General features: G+C 34.4%; 2 protein-coding genes across 2 annotated transcripts; both read right to left on the reverse strand.

Annotated features, from left to right (window-relative positions):
* Nucleotides 1-1,229: 1,229 nt before the first annotated feature.
* LOC128989828 (androgen-dependent TFPI-regulating protein-like) lies at nucleotides 1,230-13,102 on the reverse strand. Its single transcript, XM_054411897.1, has 5 exons — nucleotides 12,787-13,102; nucleotides 11,621-11,767; nucleotides 10,488-10,705; nucleotides 2,702-2,850; nucleotides 1,230-1,313 (listed from the first exon to the last, which is right to left on the reverse strand). The coding sequence occupies exons 1-5, from the start codon at nucleotides 13,024-13,026 to the stop codon at nucleotides 1,270-1,272; spliced, it is 798 nt and encodes a 265-aa protein (XP_054267872.1). The 5' UTR covers nucleotides 13,027-13,102; the 3' UTR covers nucleotides 1,230-1,269.
* Nucleotides 6,104-7,677, reverse strand: LOC128989827 (dual specificity protein phosphatase CDC14A-like). Its single transcript, XM_054411895.1, is given in 2 exon segments — nucleotides 6,104-7,252; nucleotides 7,255-7,677. Coding segments are annotated over 2 exon segments (1,251 nt in total). The 5' UTR covers nucleotides 7,652-7,677; the 3' UTR covers nucleotides 6,104-6,398.
* Nucleotides 13,103-13,244: the final 142 nt, after the last annotated feature.

Here is a 13,244-nt window from a genome sequence, read left to right on the forward strand (position 1 = left end):
AACAAATATGACCTTTTCCAAGGACAATTTCAATATTTTAATGTCATTTTACTCAACTTAAATTTTGATAATAAAATTGGTACCTGAATTAAGGTTATGTTGCTTGACTGTATAAATTTCTTTCTACTTCCCTTTCATCAATTATTTTTAAATAAATATTGATATGTAGAATGTAGGCGGCAGTTCTTTTTTAATAAAAGGTGGATTTTGGATGGTTTGTATATAAGGCTAATCAATTTTTTATTAACTAGGAAATACTTTCCTTTTTTTACTTAAAATTTTAAAATGGCGACCATACAAAGGTAGGTATTTTAAGCCAAGTATGAATGGAAATCAGTGTAGGATGTGGCGCGATCTTGTAGTCTTGATAGTGAATAAGGCAGACTTGTTCCTCAGACAAGACTGTTAATTAATAGCCCATACAGCCAATGGCAACTAAGGGACCTACAGTTTATAGTGGAATCTGAACCACTTTAGCCTTTTAATTTACAAACTGATCTAGTTGTCAGGATAGTACTGCAGATTTTCGTAGTGCTGACTAGTTTGGACATTAATCCACACCAGGGAGTATCGCATCCACAGATCAATACAACGATCCAATAAGATGACAGTAAGAATCCAAATCTGTTAGTACGTTTGATTCTTAGTTTATGTAAAAGCTCGAGAAATATCCAAATGTCCTTTAGGAGCCTGATGAATTATAAAAATACTCTTTGTGGTTTTTTTGTTGTTTTGTATCAAGCTGTAGTTTAAGTTAATTGGCCTTTAAAGTTAGTCACGGATAATAGAAAAGACCCGGTATGGATCATTAACATAAACAAATGACGTTTTTGGCCTGAAAGTAAACAAAACCCCTATATACTAATAGCATTAATTAACATGGTTTTGTTTACTTTCCGGCTAAAAACGTCATTTGTTTATGTGTATGATCCATACCGGGTTTTTTCTACTATTCTTGGTTAAAGTTGATTGTAACGCAAAATGCAAATTTCATTTTTGTAGAAATTAAATATTAATAAAAAAAAGTCATTGACTAAACAGTATATACAACTATAATTGCTCCACAAAAGCTTATTTCTGCTTATATACTTGTGGAAGCTTACTTTTGTGTTATTTTTTTGTTATAAATAACTAGGAGTGTGCAATAATAAATCAAAACAATCCTCTATTAATTCAATTGAAAGGAGTTCCTAAAAAAATCTTTCATAAAGAAACACAATTAATTGGAGTACCGGTACACAAATAATTTATTTTATAACAAATACAAATTCATTGGCTACCCTTTTCTTTGACTGCATATTTTTCCTTGGTCCCTGTAACAATTCACATTTGAACTAATAATATTTTACCTAAAAAAAAAACATTAAATTATTTTTTAATTATATTTCTAAAACTTAGGCCTAGTTAGTTGTGCTAAGTTGCAATTTTATAGAATAACTCACTTAAAACAGTGTGTAAGCTTTTAATATGAACTCTTATTAGTTAAATTTGTATGAATGTAAATGTTTATATACATATTATTCAAGTTTGAACTTATTTAACCAACACATTGTTTAGTGCTTGTAAGAAACAAATTAAAAAAGAAACTAATCAGGCACTGGGAAAAGCCAAAACAAAGTTCAATAATGTTAGATAAAACAATTGTTACCTATTGACATTCAAATCTCATAAATATATGTTTAAAAATAAAATATTATAGTCCTGTATTCAAGGGAACTTATCCCTTTCTTACCTACCATGTTTTGGCAATCACAAAATTGATACTTAAGTAAACATTTTTTAATCACTAACAAAATTGATAATTTATTATTTACCCCCCCCCCCCTCCTCCCAAAACGTAAATTTTAGACCCTGATAAACATATCATGTTCTTCGGAAAAAATTTAATTAATTATACAAAATAGTAGTGACTAGGACTAGAGTTATGTGATTTGACAGATTATACACAAGTCCAGTGGGGGTTTCAAGTGGGGGGGGGGGGGGGGGGGGTTCAAGCCTCCTCCCTATTGAACCCTGGAAATTGAATACTAAACTAAATTTTAAAATTAAAAATTTTTGGATACAGTTCTAGATGTTGAAAATGGCATTAGAGTCACGAAACAGGTTTGAAATGCCAAATCTTTCGGGAAGAACCCCAGACCCCTTTCCTTTCTTTCAAATGCCCGGTAGCCCCCCCCCCCCCTAACAAGGTCCTAGAACCACCACTGCATTAGTCTAAAAGAGTTGACATATATCTACACACATTTGACTTATGGATATTAAAACAGAAACAGCATGGATCATAAACATAAACAAATAACCTAACTTACCTGAATCCTTTACAAATAAATAAGGTTTGGAATTTGTTTCACTGTTCCTGTTAAGAAAGAATACAAACATGTTATTAAAATTCATTGTGTCAGTTCTGAAATGTTAATATTATTATTTGTTTGGACTTTTCTAACAATCTTAACATATTCTTGGAAAAGTCCAGACAAATAATAATAGTAACACAAACATGTTTACGTTTGGGCCAGTGATAGCATTTAATTCCTACTCCAGTGGCATTTTAAATTGAAGTCAAAGTTCTTAAACGCTTTCAAAGGGAAAGTGGTCCGAGTGGTCCCAACCCATTTGTATATGTTTACGGTCCATACCGTTTCTCTTTCTAATATTTGTGATTTGACAAATGTCTTACACCAGATTGAAGCCCATTACTTACCTTTAACGAAGCTGTTAAGTCCTCGGCTGATTGTGAGAAAGACAATAGTCAAGGGGTAGCTGATAGTGAGTAGGAACATTCTTTGTGAGGGGTTGAGATTGTTGAACAGAAGATAAACCCAGTTACCCTTCAGAACCGATGCGCCAAAACTTCCAACAGAAAATATTCATCTTCAATATCTAAATATGGAGTATTTAGTAAAATATGATGACAGACTGTCTAAGTGGTATTCCCAGGGAGGGGATGGGAGGGATATATCCCCACAAAATATATTTTTTTATCTAACTAACGTATACTATTAGCTTGAGCATATTTTAGAGCTCAAATAAGTATGAAAATATGTTTTCCTACAGTTACCTAACAATGTACATGTTCTCTCACTGATTTGAGAAAGCAAAGTGGCCAATTCGCTCATCAGTGAGACAATGTTAACATTGTCCCACTCTAATTACTTTGTCTCACTCCAGATTTGCAACGTGAAGGCACGAAATAGTGAGCGCGTAACATGCAGGCAACGTCGTATGCGCCGTATGCGCGCGAAATACGTTGGCAGCACTGGCTGTAAATCAGCTGGTCAGCTGTTGTACTGTTGTATTTGTCACTTCACATTAAATATTATATTAAAAGTTCACTACTGTGTAAAAATAGGTTATGTTTCTTCACAAATTTATTTGTTTTATGGTAACTGTAGGAAAAGTATAATGTGCAACTCGAGTTCAAAGTACAATTGCCTCACTCGAGAAACCATTCCTCACTCGCCTACGGCTCGTGAGTAAGGATTTCTCTCGAGTGAGTCAATTGCTCACTTTTCTCACTAGTTGCACAAATAACTATTTTAGGCTTTAAATTCCACATTTTTCCAGGGGGGACCCCTAAATTCCCTTTTTTCACAACCCCCCGTTGGTCATCCCCCCTGAAATGAAATCCTGGGACCGCCACTTTACTGTCAGGAAATACTGATAATATTAATGTAATTTTGTAATCTTTACTTTTACAGAACCATAGGCTATGTGTGTTACTTCAGATTCTGCAAAATGATTCCCTCTTTGATATTTGTCATATAAAAGGTTCCCATAACACCACTGGCATGACCGAAAAATAGAAAATAAATCTTTGGTAGATTTGTCATCCTTATGGATAAGATGAAGATAATTTTAATATTAGTTCAGTCTGTCTCTAGGGACTTTTATACAATTTGTTTCTTGTTATTTTATTAGGCCTACTATTTAGTTTTAATCAAATAAAATAATCTAATTATAAACAATAGTCCGTCCTCTGATTTTATAACCAAAAAGTAAAGTACAAGTCATGAAATCAACTCTAAAATAGATAAACATTTCTAACGCTCAGTGTTACTAACATCAAACATGCTTCAGATTTTACAACGATAAGAAGTCTACACATTTGTTATACTTTGTTCACAAAATTTAAGCAGTTTGAGGGGAAACTATTCAATCCCATGGTGGAAGGAAAACATAGGTGTGCTATTCCCACATATTCTGACGTCACTCGGATTGCAAACAAAAAATCACCTGATTGTAACTGTCAAATTAGTATATGTATTTGTTTTGATTTTGATTGTTATTGTTTTCATAATAATAAAAACAATAACAATCAAATCAAAACAAATACACATACTAATTTGACAGTTACAATCAGGTGATCTTTTGTTTGCAATCCGAGTGACGTCAGAATATGTGGGAATAGCACACCTATGTTTTTTCCTTCCACCATGATTCAATCCCATCCACCTCACCATAACTTTGAAACAACTGCCAACAGCTGATATATACATTAAGGTAGAAAAAGTGGTGCTGGGACCCAGGAAACCTTCCACTTAAACCACCTTTATCTTTGTGACAGGACTATAGTTGGTCCATGCCCGAACTCAAGACTCAAAACCGTTTCCACAGATATCAAATAACATCAAAGCACTCTAATTGTAATATTACATGTCATTCATTCATCATTAACATTAATTTCTCTTTTATTTTGTATATTTTCTCTCACAATGTCTGTTAATGCCCCTGATAATGTGTTATCAGTTATTTAATTTGTTCCCCTTGTTAATGTGTTATTTTATCCAATTTTGTTCAATGTTATATAGTATCCCATCACCCCACAGAAACATCATCCTATTTTATGTTACAATATAATAGTTATGCCAATTTTCACCATACCTATCCTGTACTCATCAAAAACCAACAATAATCATTTATTTAGAATAATATATAATTGTAAGAAAATTGCAATATAGTAATCACATCTTAAATATAGTATTATTTTTCAAAATTATCCAAAGAAAATCAAAATTACTGTGGCAAGTGTCATTCATGTAAATTAACCAGCTGTACATCACTTCAACAATGGACATGGACTTCCTGAGCTTCTACGATTGCCTCTCCCCAGATCCTGCCAACTCTTCACAGTGTGAACATCATTCTATTGGAAATTGTGTTTAATTTAAACTAAAATGCATAATCCCAAAGTAAAACCTAAAATTTAAATTTCTCATCATCCAAAAGTATTGGACAAGTGCATTGAAGAGTACCAATTTATAAGAAGACAGACACTCCAAATTTGGTAACCATCATCCATCTTATTTAACTAAGGACAAATTTAATCTTCATTGGACCTTTAATAAGCATAGCCTACTAGGCCCAATTAACCTAACTCATCAAGATATATATATATTTCAAATTGAACTTTTATTCAAAATTTAATCTTCAAATTCTATTTTATTTCATTAAATTCAGTGAAACCATTTGGAATCTTTCTTTGGACATTTAACATTATTATATTAATAGCATCACGAACCTAGTATTTCAGAATAATAACTAAATCAAATTATCTACATTTTAAAGAAGCCTAATATATCATTCGAACCGGCACGACCACCCCTCCCTGAGATTAAGAGCTCATAGCCTATTTAAATATTAATTAGTACTTCAGAAGAAACCAACCCAATATAAGCCTAGAATAATATCATCCACTTTGGAAACCCCACCATTTTGAAAATTTACCATTGTTAACTTACCCTGTAGCTAATTCAACCAATAACTTATCTTGTATTTCATTAATAAATTTTATATTGTAACCTACTAAATCTATTTAATTGTTAAAATTATTCATATTTTATAAATTTAAGATAAAGACTTACCTCATTAGACAGAAATAAAACACAAATTAGGAATTATCTTTATTAAGAAAGAAATGACTTGGAGTTCAATGTGGGCTAACTTAATAGCCGAAGGAATTTTGTGGGCCTAAGTTAATGAATAGCCTATAGAAAGCTTTATGGTGCGTAGCAAATTTGGCACCCCACGTTGGGCGCCAAATTTGCTACACACCATAAAGCTTTCCTTTAATGGGCACTTTAATTTCATTGTTGCTGATTTTCCTTTTGTTGACGACAACAGTGGATCGAGAGATGCGTTTGACGCTCAGAGCAGAGCCTGTTGATTCTGGTGATGTCAATCCAGTCACCTTCGCTAGCTTGACTGGGCAAGTCTCCGGTGCAACGTTGACATTTTGTTTTGATCTGGTGTTCATCCTGGTACTGCTGCTGTACAGGTTGCTGGATCCTATTGTTCTGGGATGATGTCTTCTCAACGCCTTTATGTGGTTCAGACGATCTCCTTGGGTCAGGTTTGTTGTTTTGCACTTTACTTCTTTCCAACAGTAGGTTGGATTATTTTCAAGAGTATGTCCCATCTTCTTCTCCCTCGTTCTGATCCTCAAGCTTCATGGTGTCCACTTTGTGCAGGATCCTGGACAGCGTATCGGATGCTTTCCTTATCTTCTGTGCGGAGAAAGGACTTCTGTTTATCATCTCTTTCCACTTTATGCTGTAAATGCCATACGTGTGCTTGGGTAGACAGCTGCGGCCTTGCAATCTTCGCATCTGATCACCTTCCATCCACATCTGAGGTTCTTTCATCTTGAGCCACTCCTGCTGGTGACCAATGATAGAGCCAGGCCTGCATATCCGTATCCAAGCAATCGCTTCAAGAACTGTGAATTTGTAATGCTTCATGATGTAGCAACCTATCAGGGAGCCAGTTCGCCCCAGTCCAGCTTTGCAATGAACAGCTATTACTCCAGTGGCGTTCTCAGAAATACTCAGGAATTGACGTACAATAGTATCTGTGGGTGTGCTCCCATCCAAGAAAAAGAGTTCTTTATGATCAAAGCCACCGGTTGTGAACCTGCTTGCCTCATAAATCTTTTTGTTCAGCCGGACAACAGTTGTCACATTGTTTTTGCAAAAGTATGCAAAATACGATTCTGGTGAATGCAGTGGATAGCCATTCTCTATTCTGCTTTTTCCATGAGATCCACAAAACGCAATAAACTTCTGGGGTACAATCCAATTCAGGTCACCATTTTCCACTTTCTCATAGTGTTCATATTCTTCAACATCAAAATCAGAAAAGTCAAAGAAGTTTAGCTCATGGGCTTTATGAATAGCTTGAAGGCAGTCTTTCAGGTTAATATGGTACAGGGTAGTCCCATACGAAGCATCTCTGAAATTGAGGAAAGGGGATTCCTGGCACCCAATAAAATCTTGTGTACTTCATCAACAGGTTTCTTCAGGTAGATGATCGCATAAGAGCCTATCAGGTAGGCTGCATTGACCCGTTTTTGTGCATCCATCGTGGTGTAATGGATAATCTTTTTCTTTCTGATTCCTGTAGTATACATCTGGAGTTTCTGGTTGACAGTCGTACAGTATCTATACAACATTGCCAGATTGAGAGGGCTGAAATCTGAATAAAAATTTTCATAGACCAATTCATCATCTATGCAAAAGTAATGAGTTTTAACGGTTGATTTTGGCTTGCCACTGGTGATTCGTAAGAAGGTTACAAAATAGAGTCGATCTTTGATAAACTCTGAGGCACTCACAACGGGCAAAGTGCCCAAATCCAAATTATAGTGTTTTTCCATCGTCAGAGTCTTGGGCTGATGGATGTCAACTTCACAAGTTATCGGTAAAACAGCTAGGAAACGCTAAGATTTTAAACTTAACCATGAAGTTGACATCCATCAGCCCAAGACTCTGACGATGGAATAACACTATAATTCGAGTGCGTGACCCCATAAATTGTATTTTCCATAAACTGATACACAGGTGATAAAGTTTATAAACAATACTTACTAACTAATAAACTGTGATATCCTTAATAAAAAGAAACAATAAAGTTATTTGATATTGAACAGTATGGAACAACAGCCATAATATCCCTTTCTTCCCATGCCAGGCCATGAACACTCTATTCTATTTTCCCATTTTAATGTTATTGTCCTACACATTTGTTAACTTAGATTATAATTTTGTTGTATTATCACTCAATGTTCTATCATCCAGAAAATCAATCATTTAATGTTATTCATACCTATCTTTAAGTATCATTCATATTAATGATTCATGATTCCATTTCATATTTTGTCGAAATCTGTATTTCATTTCATAGCATACAGATTTCTGTGGGGATAATTTGTAATATTACATGTCATTCATTCATCATTAACATTAATTTCTCTTTTATTTTGTATATTTTCTCTCACAATGTCTGTTAATGCCCCTGATAATGTGTTATCAGTTATTTAATTTGTTCCCCTTGTTAATGTGTTATTTTATCCAATTTTGTTCAATGTTATATAGTATCCCATCACCCCACAGAAACATCATCCTATTTTATGTTACAATATAATAGTTATGCCAATTTTCACCATACCTATCCTGTACTCATCAAAAACCAACAATAATCATTTATTTAGAATAATATATAATTGTAAGAAAATTGCAATATAGTAATCACATCTTAAATATAGTATTATTTTTCAAAATTATCCAAAGAAAATCAAAATTACTGTGGCAAGTGTCATTCATGTAAATTAACCAGCTGTACATCACTTCAACAATGGACATGGACTTCCTGAGCTTCTACGATTGCCTCTCCCCAGATCCTGCCAACTCTTCACAGTGTGAACATCATTCTATTGGAAATTGTGTTTAATTTAAACTAAAATGCATAATCCCAAAGTAAAACCTAAAATTTAAATTTCTCATCATCCAAAAGTATTGGACAAGTGCATTGAAGAGTACCAATTTATAAGAAGACAGACACTCCAAATTTGGTAACCATCATCCATCTTATTTAACTAAGGACAAATTTAATCTTCATTGGACCTTTAATAAGCATAGCCTACTAGGCCCAATTAACCTAACTCATCAAGATATATATATATTTCAAATTGAACTTTTATTCAAAATTTAATCTTCAAATTCTATTTTATTTCATTAAATTCAGTGAAACCATTTGGAATCTTTCTTTGGACATTTAACATTATTATATTAATAGCATCACGAACCTAGTATTTCAGAATAATAACTAAATCAAATTATCTACATTTTAAAGAAGCCTAATATATCATTCGAACCGGCACGACCACCCCTCCCTGAGATTAAGAGCTCATAGCCTATTTAAATATTAATTAGTACTTCAGAAGAAACCAACCCAATATAAGCCTAGAATAATATCATCCACTTTGGAAACCCCACCATTTTGAAAATTTACCATTGTTAACTTACCCTGTAGCTAATTCAACCAATAACTTATCTTGTATTTCATTAATAAATTTTATATTGTAACCTACTAAATCTATTTAATTGTTAAAATTATTCATATTTTATAAATTTAAGATAAAGACTTACCTCATTAGACAGAAATAAAACACAAATTAGGAATTATCTTTATTAAGAAAGAAATGACTTGGAGTTCAATGTGGGCTAACTTAATAGCCGAAGGAATTTTGTGGGCCTAAGTTAATGAATAGCCTATAGAAAGCTTTATGGTGCGTAGCATAATCCAATACACATTTAAAATGATGGCTATTCACTATTCAGTTAGTTAACCATTTATAGGCCTACTCATAATCACAATAAGGAAATAGATAGGCCTATTAGAGAAAGCATCAGTTCTGATGTAGTTTTGATATCAGCGAATAAATCTTGAAGAAAAAAATATAAAATGTTGAGATAAATTTCAAAGATGATTTAAATAGTTATTTGTGTAACTAGTGGGCAAAGTGGCACTTTGGCGGCTCGTGCGGAATGATCTCGAGTGCAGCAAAGGCACTCGTGTTACACATTATATTTTTCCTAGAGACACTATAAAGCATACAAATAATTAGTCTTTCAAACACTATACAACACGTTTTTAGGTTCAGCTGGCAACACAAATGGTGCCCCAGAGAAAGTAGTACCCGGTCCGTATCACTCCGCTATTTTTCCTCGGCAAGAAATGTGCTCCGCGACTTGAGAATATAGTTCCGTATGTTTTTGTAATTTGAAGTGGTTTCCGTGCCTAAAAAAATACTTTAAAGGTATTTTCTTGTTTATTAAGATCGTAGGAATGTTTTAAAAATTTAAAAGAAAAGTCCAGAAAGTTCAGAAATATCGAAATTATAAACACGAAATGACAGGTATAATAGTCGATCAGCTGCTCATAGTATTATTATCTTTAAGTGTTGCCAACCTATTTCCAAGCGTACACGGATTACGTGCATAATAGAACCACGCTGTTTTGTTTCGTTTCGTTGGAATCCTAATGTGCGCCAAAGTATAAACCGTACGACAAAGTATAAACCGTACGACAAAGTATAAACTGTACGACAAAGTATAAATATGCAGCAATTAGCTGCTTTCTGTACTATAAACCGTACAAGGAAGCCAACTTTGTCGGGTGACTGTAGGAAAACTAATTTTTAGGCTACTTACACAACTCCATAAACCACAAACAGCAGCGACAGTCCCACAAGAGCGGATGTCCTAGAAGGGTTGTGATTGGGTCCGAGGATCAGATGAACCAACAGAATGGGGACGGGAAGAGAATGCATCGCGTGATTCAACCAAGGAGGAATAAACCGATCAAATAGCTCTGGGTAGATCACCTCCCGATCGTACAAGTAGAACGTCCAGAACACAGTGAATATGTACTGGAACATGAAAACATTTGTTCATAAGACAGCAGGGTTTAAGGTTTTTCAACGTAACAAGAAACATTCCAGTTAAACGTTTTACGTCAATTTACTAATTCAAAGGTTGTAACTGGTTTGATGCAATTTCTTCCAATTATCAATTACTTTTAGGTATTATACTGCACCATGATGGTTTGAATAGTCATAATCTGTACATCTACCTATTTGGAAAACAAAAAAGGATTAGTTCCACTGGCGAGGAAATATTTTTGGTATTCCCCACCAATCTCTCTCCACCCACGGATAATTAACATACTAAGGAAATGTTGAACAGTAAACTTAAGTGGTGTCTAGCACTAGTCGCTGGTGTCTAGCGCAAAATCCAACACCGCCCCCTCACCTTCATGTTCTACAGTGAAGGAAGGCCCTGTGCCCTGTGCAATAGGAATTATGGCACAGTACACTCTGCAAGGGCTTTCCTTGCTTGTCACAAGTATGTTTCCTGCACATCATACTAGAGCTGAAAGTGCATTGATGTCCTATAAGCAAGTTTCCTCTGAGCTTTACTTTTCTGTGCTCCACCAACAACCATACAGTTTTAAATGTACTAGTCTTGGTGCAGGTACTAAGTTGACATACCGTGGTATGAAGCTCAACATAAGAAGTTGCAGTTGGCTAAGCCCTGACATATGTATCTTTTGTGCTCAAACCAGAGCTGTCTAAAAAGGTACCCGCTGCAGTTAAATCAAGCCACACAGCAAAAACACATAACTTATTGGTATTCTATTGCAAACAGGGAGAGTTGAATAACACAGAAGTATGGATAGATAATTGAGATTCTACTTTGCACGGTTAAGTTTACATCCTGTTACATCTCTGTTTACTAAAATGTAAAACTAGAAATACATGCACAGTTCAAGTAGGGTGACTTACCAGCGTTAGAGGCAGAACAAGGGAAGTGAGCAGATAATGTCTTGCATTGGTAGAGTACTGAGACCATCGAGGACAAACAAACACGGAGGGCAAGCAGTTGACAATGTCGGAAAATGAAACAATAACAAAGTATAGTGTTTGTAGAAACTGAAACAATTATAAATTACTGAAGAACTCTGCTTGTCTGAGTTCCCATCATCCACATCCCCAATTATCCAGATCCAGAAGAAATAAGGAGTAAAAGGCTGTAATTATTTTTTTACCACACTCCGAGAGTAAGCAGGGGTGTTCAGGTTTTCTTGTCCTTGAAGACAGTGATGTAGTTTTAAAATATCCAGTGTGGGAACACTTACTATTGTTGTATTAATAGTCAAAGCTATTGTCTAAGAACTGACTAACATTTAGGATTAATATACTATGTAGGACTATTGGAATAAACACTGTGGGAACACCGTTCCCGCTCCAGTACACTACTGTTTGTAGACTAGAAAGTTGTTTACAGTAAGAGCTCGTTAAAATCAGCTGAATGAGGTAAGTCAGCTGGAGCGTGGTAAATAGTTTACTGCATTCTTTCAAAACTGTGTATGAGTTTCCTCAGTAAGCTCTACACCTAAACAAAGCCGTGAAGCAAATATTAGGCTTAGACATGTTTGGACCGTAAATGTACACTTTTATAATAAATATTAATTTTGCCAAAAGGCTTGAAAACTTAACTTTCCTTTTAACTTTTAAAATATCACACTAGGGTGGCTATTGCCATGATAATAACAGGAATAACAAACTTGTAAACATAAACATTGCACACATGCTTATAAACTAGCATGTTCCATTATAGTGCAACAGCTGTTTATGTTTGCGGAACTGCGGTGTTGTCCCTTTCATCTCACTGTATGGCCTTGTATTAGAGGAGGCTATGTCAATACCGTATAATTCATTTAATAATTTTCACAACTGAAATGGTGAAACAATATTTTTAATGAATAGTCATCTCAAACATTTATCGTCTTAAATATCCAAAAATAGCTTTCCTATATAGAAAAATGCTAAAACTTAATATAATAATCTTCTGTTCTTATAAACATAGGTATTCCACGCAAAGTTCCTCTACAACTTTATATACTGCATACATAATTGTTAAAAGTAAACAAACACTTATAAATACTTACTGATACCCAAATGCTCAAATATTTGTGCTTATTCTCTAACCCATACTGATAAATTATACTTTTGTACTTGTGTTCATCACATTCTAAAAATATCAGACTGATTCCTCGGTAAGTTAGGTAGAAATAGAATATTGTAGTGAGCCAGTTGAAAACCTTAGAAACCATCTTGACAACTGAATGTCTCAAGATGAGTAGGGCTTCATGTAATCCTTTTTGACACTCAAGACAGCAAGGTTTCATTACTTCGCTTAATTGCTTAGCATTACTTCTAAAATGTATTTATGCATGTGTAAATTTGCTATTTAACATCAATTTTTTGTTAGATATGATCAATAGTGATAGCCCAATGACAATAATTTGTACCTCGGTCCAGAATCAAATTTTGTTTCAATCAAACAAGTTACTTTCAGATTTAAAGGCGAGACTCAGCTACAGTTTTCATATGTAGCTATACTGGT

The sequence above is a fragment of the Macrosteles quadrilineatus genome, unplaced genomic scaffold, assembly GCF_028750875.1.
Source record: "Macrosteles quadrilineatus isolate MER2022 unplaced genomic scaffold, UCM_ALF_1.0 Scaffold_3__2_contigs__length_128488019, whole genome shotgun sequence".
NCBI classification, from domain to species: Eukaryota; Metazoa; Arthropoda; class Insecta; order Hemiptera; family Cicadellidae; genus Macrosteles; species Macrosteles quadrilineatus.

Excerpts from the sequence above, each read along its gene's own strand:
- LOC128989828 (XM_054411897.1), bottom strand. The coding sequence starts at position 13,026 with ATGAAACCTTGCTGTCTTGAGTGTCAAAAAGGATTACATGAAGCCCTA. Across the intron at positions 2,851-10,487 it reads TTTGTGGTTTATGGAGTTGT|TTTTGGCGCATCGGTTCTGA; the intron begins GTAAGTAGCCTA and ends TTCTGTTGGAAG. Across the intron at positions 1,314-2,701 it reads ACTTAACAGCTTCGTTAAAG|GGACCAAGGAAAAATATGCA; the intron begins GTAAGTAATGGG and ends GAATTGTTACAG.